The sequence below is a fragment of the Bos taurus genome, chromosome 1 (genome assembly GCF_002263795.3).
Source record: "Bos taurus isolate L1 Dominette 01449 registration number 42190680 breed Hereford chromosome 1, ARS-UCD2.0, whole genome shotgun sequence".
NCBI lineage: Eukaryota > Metazoa > Chordata > Mammalia > Artiodactyla > Bovidae > Bos > Bos taurus.
The window spans coordinates 80,662,163-80,677,797 of record NC_037328.1 but is presented as its reverse complement, the minus strand read 5'-3'; the positions used below and the strand labels follow the sequence as shown (position 1 = coordinate 80,677,797).

Below are 15,635 nucleotides of genomic sequence, written 5' to 3'. Positions count from 1 at the left end.
AGAGTTGACGCGATTCAAGTATCTTCCCCAACTCACCTTAATTTATCATCCCAACTCTGAAATATTCTTTTTAAATTGCCATAATACAAATTCTGAACTCCTCCCAAGTTACTTACCACATCATTCCATGCATTCTATTTAGGTTCATGTCTTTACTCCCGGGATCATTACTGAGAGTACATCTTCCTCTCAGACATGGTGCCTTGCACAAACTCACACTCAAAAACTCTGTGCAGGCTGCCCTCCTAACACAGTCTCCCCATGACGTCATTGCTTTCTCAGACTGTACTTCCCTGCAAGCCACCAGGACCACTCTTGTAAAGAAAACTGCCAAATGTGGAGAGGTCACGTAGTATGCTATTCTTCTTTTAAAACAATTCTTGTTTTCTTTTATTAGAAAACTAATATACGGCTACTGCAGAAAACTTTTAAATACTATAAGTAAAACAAGATAAAAATTATTTGTAATCCTACTATCTAACACATTTTGTAATCCTAAGAGGTCAGATGTCCTTTTTCCTCCTAGTACTTAACCTAACGATGTTTAAAAACTTACTTGCACTTATATTTCTTTTATCAACATCAATAATTATATAGTATCTCCTGTTTATAGGAGCCATACATACCTGAGAGTCTGACCTCATGCTAGAGCAATAACTTGGTTGCATATAAAATACTTGGATCATTGTAGATGTTGCTCAACTGTTTTCTGAATTTTAGCATTACAAAAATTTGATACAAAAGTGATTTTTTTTTTTTTTACATTTGCATGGAAACTATTTTCTCTTTATCTCTGAAACTCAAAGATTTTGGAAGTATATTCTAGTCTTTTCCCATTAATTTTGCCTGGCATTTGCCTTAGTGCAGCACCTATTTCTGAGGCTCTCTTCTCTTAAAACTTATACCTGGGCTCCAAGAAGTCATACAGTACCTGAACCTATCCCGTTAGCCATCACTGGACGATCAGAAGTAGATACCTTTGCAACCAAAGCCAAATTCTCTCTACTATAAATTTACATTTCTAATTCAGAAATAGCTAGTCTGCCTGTGTCTGTATAGCTAAAAGAACTTCATTTTTGCAACAACTCTATGAGGGTATAACTGTGGAATAGCCAATTTCTGCTAAATGGCACAGAAAATGGGAAAGCTTCAAACAAATCAGCATGAGAGTGAGAGGGAAAACGAGCCAGAAAAGACAAAAGTAAAGCAAAGAAAGAACTAACTGAAGTTGGAGTTTCTGTTAGCTGCAACCAAAGCAAGTTGGACTAATGAGTCAACTGAGATTGTTGCTGCCTTGAGAAAAAGTCATTTACAAAAGAGATGTTCCCTTTTTTCCCTTTTATTGTAGCAATATTCTTGAGGTCTTCCACAAAAGATGTGTGATCACTAATACACCAGAAAATACTAGGTTCCATAACCTGTCATTCAATTTAATATAGATTAAGATATTAATAAATACCTTGGTGAGCCCAAGCCAATTTCTTTCCAGACTTGAGGCAAGCAGATGTACCAAATGGATTCCCAGTCAAGCAGGTCCTTAACCAGGCTTCCAGCTTGTAGAAAGAAAAAGTCTTAGAGGCCTTTGAGAAGCCCGTTTCCGCATGCAGTGGATGCCACAGTGCAAGTTCATAGAGCGGATATATCTTCCTAGCTCCACTCACTGTACCTTCGATAAGAAAGCTGAGCGCCACAACAGCTTCCCGAGAGACTAGACTACTGTGGGTTGAATGAAATGATGCAGTAAGTTGCTCTGGGTCTAAAAGCAGCTCAAGGAGATCTGACAGATGATCACAGACAAAAGCCTGATGACTGTAATCATTCCAGTTCTAAAAAATATCAAAAGAAAGCACTCTTAACAGAACAAGATTCAGTGAGATCTGAAACTTTCATATTTTAATTGTTTTATGTTTATACTTTGCCTCATCCCCCCAAAAGCATTTAAGGTGACTATACAAAACTTACAAAGATTTTCTGTGCATGTGATAGGTATAAAGAGATTCTATCCTACCTAAGATAATCCAAAAGTAACACTAGTAGCTAAGCTTCAGTGTGTGCCAAGCACTGTTAAAGAAACTTTATCATTATTTAGTCCTAGCAACAGTCTTAAATTAGATGCCATTACCATGCCCATTTCACAGATGAAGAAATGGAGATACAAAAAGAAATTTGCCCAAGGTCACACAGCTAGTAAATATTCTAAAAGTTTACATCAAACATTTCATGAAGCACTAGGTTTTTTAAATTTACCTTCTCAAATCACAGAATTTCAAAATCTGATGAAAAAAGGCAACTGATCTTACAGTAGTCAGATTTAAAAGAAGTTATCACTTTGGGAATAAGCTTTGAGTTGGTAGACATTCTAATAACTTGGCTCATTCATTTGACATATTTTTTTGAATACCTCTTATGTGATATGACCAGTGTTATGTGATGAATTATACAAACTGAGTAAGACATGGTTCCTGTCCTCAAGGAATTCAGCATCTGTGTAGTGAAATGACAACATAAACTAAAACACAATGAGATAAGACCTATAGCAGAGATCTGAAAGATGTTCTATGGGCAGGAGAGGAACAAGAACGTCATTTGGGGAAAACAAATCTTAGTGTAGTGCTGTTTGAAGAGATTCTTGATTGACATTGGTAGTTTTGCAAACAGATCAGGAAAAAAGGCATTCTAGCCCTAGTAAACTGCATCCAAAGGCCCATAGGAGTAAAATTACATGCTATGTTGAGAGAAAATTCTGGGTGGGGTGTAGGGAGCATGCTGGGAAGTGGCAGAGGAAGGTAAAATGGTAGGTAGCGTCCATTCAGCAAAAGCCTTGCATGAAATACTAAGGTCTCTGGGCTTCATTGTGTGTGCCAGAGATTTTCAAACTATTTTGTAAACAGCTATACCATTTTCTCTTTTGAATAAACTCTCTTTTGGATGCCAGGGAACACTTCAAAGCAGAGCTGCCCACAACCTCACCTGCTCTTCCCCCTTCTTGCTGCATCTCCCTCCCCCGTAGTAAGCAGCCTGGAGAGGACTCCAAGAGTACAAGGGTGAAGACAACAATGACAGTGAGAATTCACTGGTGGAGTTCTGACAGGAGATGGATACAACTCATCTGTATTTAGGAAACTCCAGTGTAGTAGGTGGGCTATAGATTAAAAGCAGGATGATCAAGTAGGATCTAATACCAGAAATAAAAGCAAAAAAAAAAAAAAAGACACTAGGACCTATATAAGAACAAGAAGAAAGACAAATTTTTAAAGTTATTTTGGAATCAGAATCAATAAGGCTTGACAACTAAGTAGGTAAGGGTGGTGATAAAGAGAGCATGGATGGCTGGCTGGTAGTAACTTTCACTGGCACAGGGAATACAAGTTAATTTAAGTGAAGGGAGATTTACTGCAGGGACACATAGTCATCTCCCAAATGGAAGTACAGAGAGGCCTCATCAGAACTGGAACCGGAAAGCCAGTTTGAACCTCTTCCTCTCCCAGGACGCTCTGCATATCTGTTCCATTCTCTTCTTTTTCTCTGATTCCCTCAGAGTTTAATCCATCATAACTCCAGGTCACTCACAAATGTGCTAGCTGTGCTGGTCTCAATGCCACATGAGCTACCAGCTCAAATACCCATCACCAATTGGTAATTTCTTCAACCCCTTGGGGTATTGTTTGGGCCATGGTCACCATTTCAAACCAGACCACTTTCAAATTCATGCCAAGGAATGGGTTACTCTAGTCAAGTGTCCATCCCTGATCCAGTCAGTTGCTGGGAGATGCCATACACAAATTAAAGTCACCATATACTGGTGCTTACTGTGCAACAAGTCATGTGCTGTATATTACTGAATTCTCACAGCCACTCAGAAATAGGCATTATCATCCCCAAGCAGAGAAAAGAAGCGAAGCAAGAGAAGTTAACTGACTTGCCTACAATCATGTGAAATTGAATTCATCAACATTTGCAAAAATGTGAACACTAATTAAGAGTCAAGTGAATGATTTGCCAGAAAATTATCTAAGTGATTTTTGTGTCATTGAAGGAACTGAAATCACTTCTCTATGTTGATTAAGACTACACATGTTGATTTTGTTTTATAAATAGGAAAAAAATCAAAACAAAACAAGCCAGCAAATCTCTGGCTTATATAAGTTATTCAAAGTAATTTTTAATGAAGGCAATATATCTCCCTCGAAAATTGTCCCTGTCAGAGAAAGAGACCATAATTTAAACAGTACCTTATTATGACAACTGGATTTTTCAGTCAGGTCAGGAGACTGAGCTCTGTGTCTGGGACTAGGCCACTCTTCCCCAATCAAAGATGTCCTCAGGGAGACCTTGTTTAACTGCTGTATATGTAAGAAGAGCAGAAACTGCAGGGTGTCCACGGAAAGCTGTCCAAGAAGAAAATAAATGATGAACCCATGTCCTAAAATGACATCAACCACTAGTCTACAACTAAGTAGGTATAGTAAAAGAAGTCACAACAGTGTTCTGACCCTAAAAGGGCAAATGAAACATGTTTCTAGCATTGGATGCAGGTGTCTCTGGCACCCAGACGGAGTGTCTAAAACTAAACTGGAGTCACTTATCTTCTCAGAAAGCTATGTAGCATCTATGGCCACTGATATTCTCTCCCAAAAGTCATGAAGCCCATTCTTTTTAGAAGTATATTATTTCAGAAGTTTAAAATTATATTTAATAAACCTTGGTAATTTGAATTAAAAAGTAGAAAGAAAGGAAGGAAATTTAATCAAGACACAGAAGTTAAACATAATCATCAACTAATCAAGAAAGTTTAGGATATCAGGGTAACATCTGAAATTGTATGTAATTTTTTGGTGTATGGTATTCTGTGGAGGAGTAGGCCTCAGGTTTTCATCAAATTCTTTAAAAAGTGCTTGATTAAAAAAAAAATACTACTGGCCTGACAAATGTTTCTAAATCATTTATTTGAAGAAGGTATGGTTTGAAGCTCATGATTATCCTCATACACCCATTCCCATACACATACAATGGAGGCAAAAAAGTGAAGTAATACCTCTAGGACTACAGCTATATTCACCCTGATTGCCAACACAGCTCAAAATCATGAAGCCTAAGGAACTTAAAAATATGGGTTCTCAGAACCACCTAAACCTAGCTATTCAGATCAGCAGTCAACATGGAACCTCATGAATCTATGTATTTTTTTTTTAGGTTTTTTTCTTAACTAAAGTTACTTTCTTAACTGAACCTTTTGAGGTAAGTGTAGTTTCACATGCAGCTGCAAGAACAAAGATCTGATGTACTCTTTACTCAATTTCCCATCTTGCAAAACTATTGTGCCATAGTATTGACAGGGTATTGACATGGATGCAGTCAAGGTAAAGAACACTTCCATCCACACACAGATCCTCATGTTGCCCTTTTATAGCCACACCGACTTCCCACCTTCCCTCACCCCTTCTTCAGCCCCTGGCCACTTTTCTGTTCTCTGTTTCCACAATTTTGTCATTTCAAGAATGTTACATAAACAGAATCACAGTATGTCATCTTTTGGGACTGACTTTTTTCACTCAACATAACTTCCTGATTTTATACATATTAGTACTTCCGTTTAATAATTATGTGTTATACTGTCATTACTTCTCCATATACCCGCCTCTCCATGAGACTATGAGATCTCTTTATCATTTTTATGTTCCTAATAACTAGCACACATAGTAAGCACTCAAAAAACACTGGGGCTTCTTGAAGGTTTTATTCATCTCTGTATCCACAACACTCACCACTGCACATAGTAGGCACTCAATAAATGTTTAAGGGCTGATGCTGAAGCTCTGACACCTTGGCCAATTGATGCCAAGAGCGGACTCCTGGAAAAGACCCTGATGCTGGGAAAGATTGAGGGCAGGAGGAGAAGGGGGCAACAGAGGATGAGATGGTTGGATGGCACCACTGATGCAATGGACGTGAACCTGGGCAAACTCTGAGAGACAGCAAAGGAGAGGGAAGCCTGGAGTGCTGAAGTTCATGAGGTCACAAACAGTTGAACATGATTTAGCGACTGAACAACAACTAATTATAATGCCCTTCTCCTCCTGGTTGCTTGCCAAACTTTTTTTCAATTTCCAAAACCTTGTTTAGATATTATTTCATGTGGTAGAGTCTCACTAGGTGCTAATTAAATACCTTTCCCTCCTTGAGCACACAATCAGATGGCATTTCCCAGCCTCCTTTGAAACTGGATATGGCATAACTGGGTTACAATCAATGGAATATGGGTGGATTTACACATAATACTTTCAAGCCTCCCAAAGAATAGACGTGAAGGACTCAGGCCCTAGTGGGCATGGCCTTAGCAAACTGTATTTTATTTGCAATTTTCACTTCCTCATCTTCCAAGGGGCTTACATGGCTCTATCTATGGCCACAGGATTTCCCTACTTCCTATGAGGCAGATTCCCTCCCATCTTAATAGTATCAGGCATGGACACATGACAAGGCTTTAGCCAGTGGAACAAAAGTAGCTGCCGTTTATGTCACATCTGAGCAAAAGTTTTAAGAGGTGTCAAAACTTGTCTCCTATTCTTTTGCTCTTCCCTTCTATCATAAGACAGGCATGACCTTCACAGAAGCTGTTCCTTCAGCCTGAGTCCCCAAATGGGCAGAAACAGAGCCAGAGCCTGGAAAAGAGCTTTCACTAAGGTGCAAACTAAAAGTCAAATAAGCAAGAAATAAACTCCAGTTACTGTAAGCCACTGGAATTTCATTTTTGTTTGTTTTTAACTGCAGCAAAGCAGACTAGTACAATAGTGGCTCTAAAAGACAGAAGATGCCTAGATCCCTGAGTCATTGCTTAGACAACAGCAGCCTAGAGACTCATCCAACCAGACGCCTTATGTTGGACTGCCGCATGAATAAGAAATAAAATGTTATTGCACTAAGCCACTGAAATGCTGGACTCACTTGTTACTGTAATAAGCTTACTCTGATTAATATACTTTCCCTGTGAAATCTTTCCTCATCACCAGAATTAACTATTCTCTTCTCTATTCTGTTTCTGTACTCTATGCATACTTTTACTGTTCATTCCATTCTATTAAATAGTACTTTTTAAACTGAAGTATAGTTGATTTACAATATTGTTAAATTTCATGTGTACAGCAAAGTGATTCGGTTACACACACACACACACACACACACAATTTGATTATTTTCCATTATATATATACATTTGATTCTTTTCCATTAGTGTATTATGAGATATTGAATATAGTTCCCTATGCCATATAGCAGATCCTTGTTGTTTATCTATTTTATATATGGTAGTGTGCATCTGTTAACGCCATACTCCTAATTTATCTCCCCACTTCACAAGTTTGTTTTCTATGGCTATGAGTCTGTTTCAGTTTTGCAAATAAGTTCATTTGTACTATTTTCTATATCCACATAGAAGTGGTATCGTATTTATTTTTCTCTTACTTCATTTAGTATGATAATCTCTAGGATCATCCATGTTGTTGCCAATGGCATGATTTCATTCTTTTCTATGATGAGTAATTAATATATGTGTCTTTCTTATCCATTCATCTGTTGACAGACACTTAGGTTGCCTCCAAGTGTTAGCAAATGTAAACATGCTGCCATGAACACTGGGGTACTTGCCTCTTTTCAAATTAGAGTTTTCTTTGGATATAGGTCCAAGAGTGGGATTGCTGGATCATATGGTAGCTTTATTTTTATTTTAAGGAACCTCTATACTGTTTTCCATAGTGGCTGTACCAATTTACATTCCCGTCAACAGTTTGCAAGGTAGTCTTTTCTCCACACCCTCCCCAGCATTTGTTATTTGTAGATTTTTTGATGATAGCCATTCTGAATGGTGTGAGGTAATACCTCAGAGTGGTTTTTATTAAACAATTTTTATTAGAGTATAGTTGACTTGGGCTTCCCTAGTGGCTCAGATGGAAAAGAACCTGCCTGCAATGCTGGAGACCCAGATTTGATGCCTATGTTGGGAAGATCCCCTGGAGAAGGGAATGGCAACCCACTCCAGTATTCTTGCCTGGAGAATCCCATGCACAGAGGAGCCTGGTGGGCTACAGCCGATGGGGTCACAAAGAGTTGGACATGACTGAGTGACTAATACAATAACAGTTGATTTACAAGGTCTGTTAGTTTGAGGTGCATAGCAAAGTGAATCAGTTACACATATATCCCCTCTTTTTTAGATTCTTTTCCCATAATGGTCATTTCAGAGTACTGAGTAGAATTCGATGTGGTTTTTGATTTGCACTTCTCTAATAATTAGCATTGTTGGTCATCTGCATGTCTTCTTTGAAGAAATGTTTATTAAATAGCACCTTTTTACACCTACCAGCTTCCCCTACTAGTCTATGAGCTCCATGAGGGCAGAGCTGCTAGTCTAATTATCTTTGAATCCCAGCACACAGCAGATGCACACTTCAAAGCAGGCAGGTGCTCTTACCATAACAGTCAACAGTTTGTAAGCACTCACATACCTCAATACTAGTTTTAATGTCAATGAAAATATTTCCCTCTTCCAATTACAGGGTTTCTATATCATTATCACTTTGAAAGTAGATGAGTATGGATTGCTAAGTAAGGACTAATTCACTAAATACTGCCAAACTGGAAATGCTAAAACTTAAATGGTGCTTTGGGATCACATGGTCATTAAAATCTAAACATGTATAATATCATATATGAAACGAATCGCCAGTCCAGATTCGATGCACGATACTGGATGATTGGGGCTGGTGCACTGGGACGACCGAGAGGGATGGTATGGGGCGGGAGAAGGGAGGGGGGGTTCAGGATGGGGAACACGTGTATACCTGTGGCGGATTCATGTTGATGTATGGCAAAACCTATACAATATTGTAAAGTAATTAATCTCCAATTAAAATAAATAAACTTATATTAAAAAAATAAATACAAAAAAAGTTGACCATCATTAAAATATTAAAAAAATAAATAAAATCTAAAACTTGCACACTCTACAGCTAGTACAAAAATTTTAAATAGTTTATTTCCCAAAGTAACTAAACACACACACATATAAATTCATACCTGATTTCTTTGCTTTTCGACTTCATCCTCAGACATGCAGTTGGACAGAATCTCAGACCATTCCAGGCGCTCCTCTGGTGTCTTCATTGCAAGACTATCAAACATTTCAAAGTAAAGCCATGCCAGATCCTTAGCCAACTGCAGCTTCCCACATGCAATGTGCCTCCATGTAGACCAAGACAGGCGTGGGTAACCTCCCTCTATGGTCCGTGTTCGCACATAGGTAGATATCTTCCTGAGATAGTGAAGACTGAACTTGGACGGAGGGGGGATCTGCAAGGCACCCACTATGAAGGGTTCTGCTTTCACCCAGAGGAGAACTCGGGACTGATCCATATTATCTCTAAGGACATCTGCGTGAAAAGGCTTCTTTGCATACCTAGGAAACAAAGTTTCTTTACAAACTAATTTGAAACAAAACGCATTTACACATTTTCTTGTAAGGTGACCTTTTCCTTAACTGTTTTTAAATGTACTGCTGCTGCTGCTAAGTCGCTTCAGTCGTGTCTGACTCTGTGCCACCCCATAGATGGCAGCCCACCAGGCTCCCCGGTCCCTGGGATTCACCAGACAAGAACACTGAGTGGGTTGCCATTTCCTTCTCCAATGCATGAAAGTGAAAAGTGAAAGTGAAGTTGCTCAGTAGTGTCCAACTCTTAGCGGCCCCATGGACTGCGGCCCACCAGGCTCCTCCGTTCATGGGATTTTCCAAGCAAGAGTGCTGGAGTGGGGTGCCATTGCCTTCTCCATTTACATGTACTAGTTTCATGTACTAGATTCAGTTTAAAAAGTGAATCCAGTTCATCAAACAAAAGCAGAATAGATTTTTTGGTCAGATCTCATCATAATCTATTTGAACAAGAAAAAAATGTGATAAAACCATCTGACTTGTTCAAAGTGGTTGTTCTAGGAAGAGTATAAATGCGTGAGGTATGAGATAGATGCCTGCTCAGGATAAAGAAAAGAAGAAATGGAAAAAAAGAGCCATCCTATCACCAGAAATCTTGCTCTACCCTGAGGGCAAACACTAATCAAAATAAGGGGAATAAAATTTCAAAGTCCAATCACTTACATATAGAGGATGAGATTGATTAAAGATTTGGATGTGTTAGTTGCCCATATGAGTGCAACATCAAGCACTAGCAGAGGTGGCAGACAAGAACGCTCATGTAAACACAAACCGAAAAAACTGATCAAGGAAATTAAAGCATCTTTATTTTCTGTAACAGTGAACCTGCTCTGGCATATTCTATTGTCCTTAGTTCAGGAGCAATATTTTTAGATTTTGTTTGTTCATTGCTTGTTGTAACAACAATACACTATTTTAATGGAATATTTATTAAATATCTAAAAATGGAAGGGGAGGAAAGTATCCACAGGCCTACCACCAAAGGGAAACTGGTTAATATTTTACTGTACTTCCTTCCTTTTTTCTACACAGGTTTTTGAATGTTCATAGTTGTGATAATACTGTATATTCTGCATTGTATAGTACAATTCTGTATTATTTTAAAAGCTGAAAAAATATACTCGTTTATTCATCTGTTCTATTTTCAGACACCTTGTAAATTTAAATTTTTTCACAAAAACAAGACAGACAAAATAGTGATCATTGTTGAAGCTGGATGATGAGCACGTGGGGGTTCACTTACCTATTCTACTTTTATATATGTGAAATTTTTCCATGATAAAGTTTAATGTTTTCACTTTTATAAATAATGCTGTAATTACCACCTTTCTGCATATATTCCGGCTTGTGATTAATTCCCAGAGAAAATTTTCAAATGTGCATTTGTGAAATGAAGTAATTGACATTTCACAAGTTCCCGCCATACGTCCACTGCTTTCCAAAATGATTATATAAAATTTTCCATCAGTTGACCAACCAATGGTTTTCATTGAGCACGCCTCAGCATTAACTTCACTTTAAAAACCTTCATTTTATGACTGGATGAAAAAAAGTTTTACTGCTATTTTTGTTTGGCACTTGATTCTAAGAAAGCTGTGCTTCTTTGGGGAATTCTCTGTTCAAAAAATAACGGACATAAATTAAGTGATTATTATGTGCCAGGCAGCATTCTAAGTATTTCATGCTTTTCACCTTCTTTCATCCTTACAATCACCTAGAGATACATATATTATCCCCATTTTCAGATGAGAAAACTGGGGCTTAGAAAAGTTAAGTGAGTTACTTACCTAGAGTCACATACTTGAGTTGGCAGAGAAACCTGGATTAGAATTCAAGTCAATCTGACTTCAGAACTGAGCTACTTACACACATATATATTAATACTTTAGGAACCCAGTTTTAGGAGAATCTGGAAAGTGGGAGTGAATCTAGAAGAGAATTACCAGAATGAGTGGTCTTAAACGGAGGGCCACGTAAGGGCCAGGTGAAGAATCATGGAAGCATGAACCCCAGAAAGGGTGTGAGGGGGTGGATGACAGCTATCTTCGAATTTTCTGAGTAAAATCAGACGATGCAGGTTCTGTGAGGAAGATCTTGGTCCGCTCCAGTATAGTCCACCTGTCTCTAAAGCGAGCAATCAAAAGCCCACTGGAGACGAACCCTCTATTCTAACCACGAAACTCGGGACGGCTAAATTCATAAACATAAACGGAAGCTCCTTTCCGCTTCAAAAGCTTCCCTGGGATCCTGGTTTTTTAGGAGGGGAGACCAGCGTGAGGCCCAAGGCCGTCCTCCCGAGGCTTCGCCGCCACCTCATCCGCGGTCCGGGGTAGGACGCGGTCCAGGTTAGGAGGCGGGATGTGCAGCCTGAGAGCGCCCAGATCAGACTTCGGGAACAGAGAAGCCCCAGCTAACAGGGTCTGTAGAGGACCCAAGACCTGGCGAGCGCAAAGGCTGCCTTCCCAGCCGGAGCCCGAAGCAAGATGGTCCCTCTCCTCCCTCCCTGGCGCGGGCCCGCGAGCGGTTACCTGCAAAGGCAACGGGCCGTTCCACCGGATCTCTCTGGGTGCGGCCGTGCCTTGCGCGCCAGACCGGTCCAGCGCTCGTCGCCACCCTCTGCGCAAGCGCGAGGCCTCGCACCACCGAGACCTGGCGCACGACATTGCTAGAGCGGACCAGTACTTCTTTCTCGATCTGCGAAACACTTGGCTGGCGCCAAGAGTACTTGATGCTGGAACCTGGAACCAGACCTGGCTGCTTTCTGGAGTCGCGCTTTTCTACTCAGGGTAGTAGGAAGTTTTCTATTGCTCCACAGAGCTGTGGTCAGCAACTAGCTGCTGGTAAGGTCAGCACGCTTTCATCAGTAATAATAATGAAAGTGACAGTTTACTTTTATAGAATACTATGAACTCGGCACTGATTAAAGCACCTTAACTTATCTCAGTCTTCCTAAGAGCACTCTAAGTACACTTGTTTTACAGATGAAGAAACTAGGGCTTAGAGAGGTGAAAGTAACACAGCGACCGAGCAAAGATACAAACCCAGGCTATCTGAAGCAAGAGCGACCAGGGTGAGCTCCTTAACTGTTAGCTTTTCCTCCATGTTACTGCCTTTAAGAAGTTTTTTTGGATTTCACCTAGTATAAGAACATCACTTCTTTCTCTAAACTTTCATTTTATGATTTTTGGCCATTTTCTGCTTTCTTAGTTCGTTTATGGCCTCTAGGTGTGAGAGATACAAAGGTAAATAAGACCATAAAATGCAATTTAGCTCCTCTTGCATGTGGCCTCTCTCCCTTAGTAGGCATCTTCCTGAAAGCAGTAACCTGGTCTCCCTCTTAGCTCTGCACTGTGTCTGGCACAATGTTAGCCACTTGAATTACAGTAGTGAACAAAACATAAAGCCCTTGCTTTTTTGGAGTGTATATTTTGATAGGGAGAACAAATAATACATTAGGAAAAAATATAATAATTTCATATGTAAGTGCTACGAAATTTGGGGAAAGGGGTGTATGCCAAATCTGAGCTGAGGCCCGAAGAATAAGAAGCCAGCACACGAAGATCACAGTGGAAGCGACTTTTACGCCATGGCAGACTCTGTGCTAAGCTGCTGCCTTAAACAGCTGTTAAGAGAACAGTCCAGATTCATGCTCTCATGAAACTGGCATTCCAGTATGTGTGACTGTTAGGGCAGGGATGAAAATAATAAAATAAAACAGGGCAGTGTAAGAACAGAGATTCAATAGTTGCTAATTTTGGTTGCTCGGTCAAGGAAGTCTTCTATAAAGTGGTGAATTTAAGCTGTTATCTGAGTTTAAAAAGGAGTCACCCCTGTTAGGATCTGAGGGAAGAGTGTTTCAGGCAGAAACCAACTAGAATAAAGGCCCTAACCAGGAATGAGCTTGATGTAGTCAAAAAAGATAAAGGAAACTGTTTTGCTGGAAAACGTGGTAAGGAGTATACTAGGTGAAGGTACAGATCATATATGTTTTTTGTTCTTTTTTTCCCAGCTTTATTGAAAAATAATGTTTCTTACTGGCCACATGTGGCTATAGAGCACTTGAAACTTGGCTAGTGGCACACTGGAATGATGCTGAGAGTCAGGGCACATTCATCAATACATGCCTCCCCATGTCCTGCTTCCTAATTCTGACTTCTGCCTGCTGCCTGCCGTGATCACTTGATCACCAAAGCTGCATTGCCAATCATGGTTCAAATATTTATCTGTGAGGTTTGCTTTTTCTATTTAAGTTCCCATAAATTTTTATTTCATTATATTTATTCTGCAGATGATCATTGGCATGTTTGAACAGTATCATTCTCCTACTTCCCCAGCTCTTTATATTCTAGACTGAGAGATTTTATTTTTGATTATCATCTTAATCTGACTTTATACATATTCCTTATTTTTTGAGATGTAACAGTACAAACTTTTAGGATTGTAAAGGAAGAGACTCTCGCCTTTGGGATGTTACTAGATTTTAGAACTAAGATATTTTCTAGGATTAACATTATTCTGAAAATTTGGGTGACTGCTTCAATTTCTTTCTGTCACCCATTCTCTTCCTGAGGATGAGATAGTTGGATGGTATCATCGATTGAATGGACATGAGTTTGAGCAAACTACTGGAGATAGTGAAGGACAGGAAAGCCTGGTCTGCTGCTGTCCATGGGGTTGCAAAGAGTCAGATACAGACATGACTGAGCAACTGAACAAATCTATTTCTTTATATTATCAATGTTTTAACATTGACTCAGCTAGGCCAGTATTCCTCTTTAAACTTTTTAGGCACTAGTTACCCATTTAGAGAATAATTAGACAGATGGTTTATTTAAAGTTGTATATTTGTCTTTTGCTGCCTATTAATATTTTTAATGTGTATGATACCCAAGTGATATACATATATATAATTGATATATTTTAAATCTCTTTAGACGTTTCTTATGGGGCTTCCCTGGTGACTCAGTGGTAAAGAATCCACCTGCCAATGCAGGAGACATGGGTTTTAATCCCTGGGTCAGGAAGATCCCCTGGAGAAGGAAATAGCAACCCACTCCAGTATTCTTGCCTGGAGAATCCCATGGACAGAGGAGCCTGGCAGGCTACAGTCCATGGGGTGACAAAGAGTTGGACACGACTTAGTGGCTAAACAAGGAAACATTATTATATTATCTAACAGCTAGTATAAAGGCTGGGGATCTTATTGTAAGTGCAATGGAAAGTCATTCGAGGCTTTTAAGCAGAGAAATTATATGATCTGACATGTGTGTAAAAAATCATGGCAGGGAGAAGGGTCGGGGTGAGAAAGAGATCCTAAGATATTAGGAGTGGAGGCAGGGAGACCAGTTAGGAAGCCCTTGCCTGGTGGGAGATGATGTGATTTGGCCAAGAGGTGGTGGAGATATATAATAGTGGACAGATTCAAGAAATGGTTTAAAGGTAAAGATTCGGATAGGGGACACAGGAGAGAAATCAAGGAAGATACCTGTAGCTTTGCAGTGAACAACTAGGTGGTGATTTACTGAAATGAGCAAAGGGGCGGGTGGAAGGGGTCAGAGGGTCGTTTCTTTTTTTTTTTTTTTTTTGGTTCTCTTAAGTGTAATAATATTTATTATTCTTTGCGTGCTTACTATGTGCCAGACGCTGCGCTAGACGGCTTACAGATTAAAATTTCACAATACTATCAGTAAATGCTGTGCCTCAGTTTTGTAGAAAAGAAGCTTAGACTCAGACTAGGGACAAGGCGCATGTTCTCACCGCTAGAAGTGGTGGAAGCTGAATTCGAACCTGAGTCTGTCTGCTTCCACGGACATCAGGCCTCTTCTTTGCGAAACCAAGACAGTTTTCTCGTGAGTTTTGTTAGGAGAAGGCAAAACATGACCTAAGCGTCGCGTCCGTTGTACCGTTGACTTTCAGTCATTGTCCCCGCCCATCTCGCTCGCGTACCTCCTCCCGGGCGTCCAGCGCCTAGCTCTATATGAATGAAATTCCTGGACTTGTAACCGAGATAAAACCTCCCTCCTGCAATTGGCCAGTGCTGGAGGAAGAGCCTTGTGATTGGTAGAGAGTCCAAGGAGGCGGGCGGAGGGAAACTTCTGGTACCGTGGACGCCGGCTCTAGGAACACATCCTACATCACCAATCTTTACGTAATT

The 15,635-nt window shown here is 39.8% G+C and overlaps 1 protein-coding gene across 7 annotated transcripts in view; it reads right to left on the bottom strand.

The window, feature by feature from the left end:
- TBCCD1 (TBCC domain containing 1) overlaps positions 1–15,635 on the bottom strand; it is a 27,368-nt gene extending 11,733 nt beyond the window's left edge. For 4 of the 7 annotated variants that reach the window (XR_009494156.1, XR_009494157.1, XM_005201510.5 and 1 more), the window contains exons 1-4: positions 12,010–12,085; positions 9,073–9,451; positions 4,233–4,388; positions 1,460–1,826 (exon numbers count right to left, since the gene is read on the bottom strand). Coding sequence is in view for 5 of the 7 variants with exons in the window: in XM_005201510.5 (XP_005201567.1) it covers positions 1,460–1,826; positions 4,233–4,388; positions 9,073–9,408 (859 nt within the window). In the remaining 2 variants the exon portion in view is untranslated. 7 annotated transcript variants of the gene reach the window in all.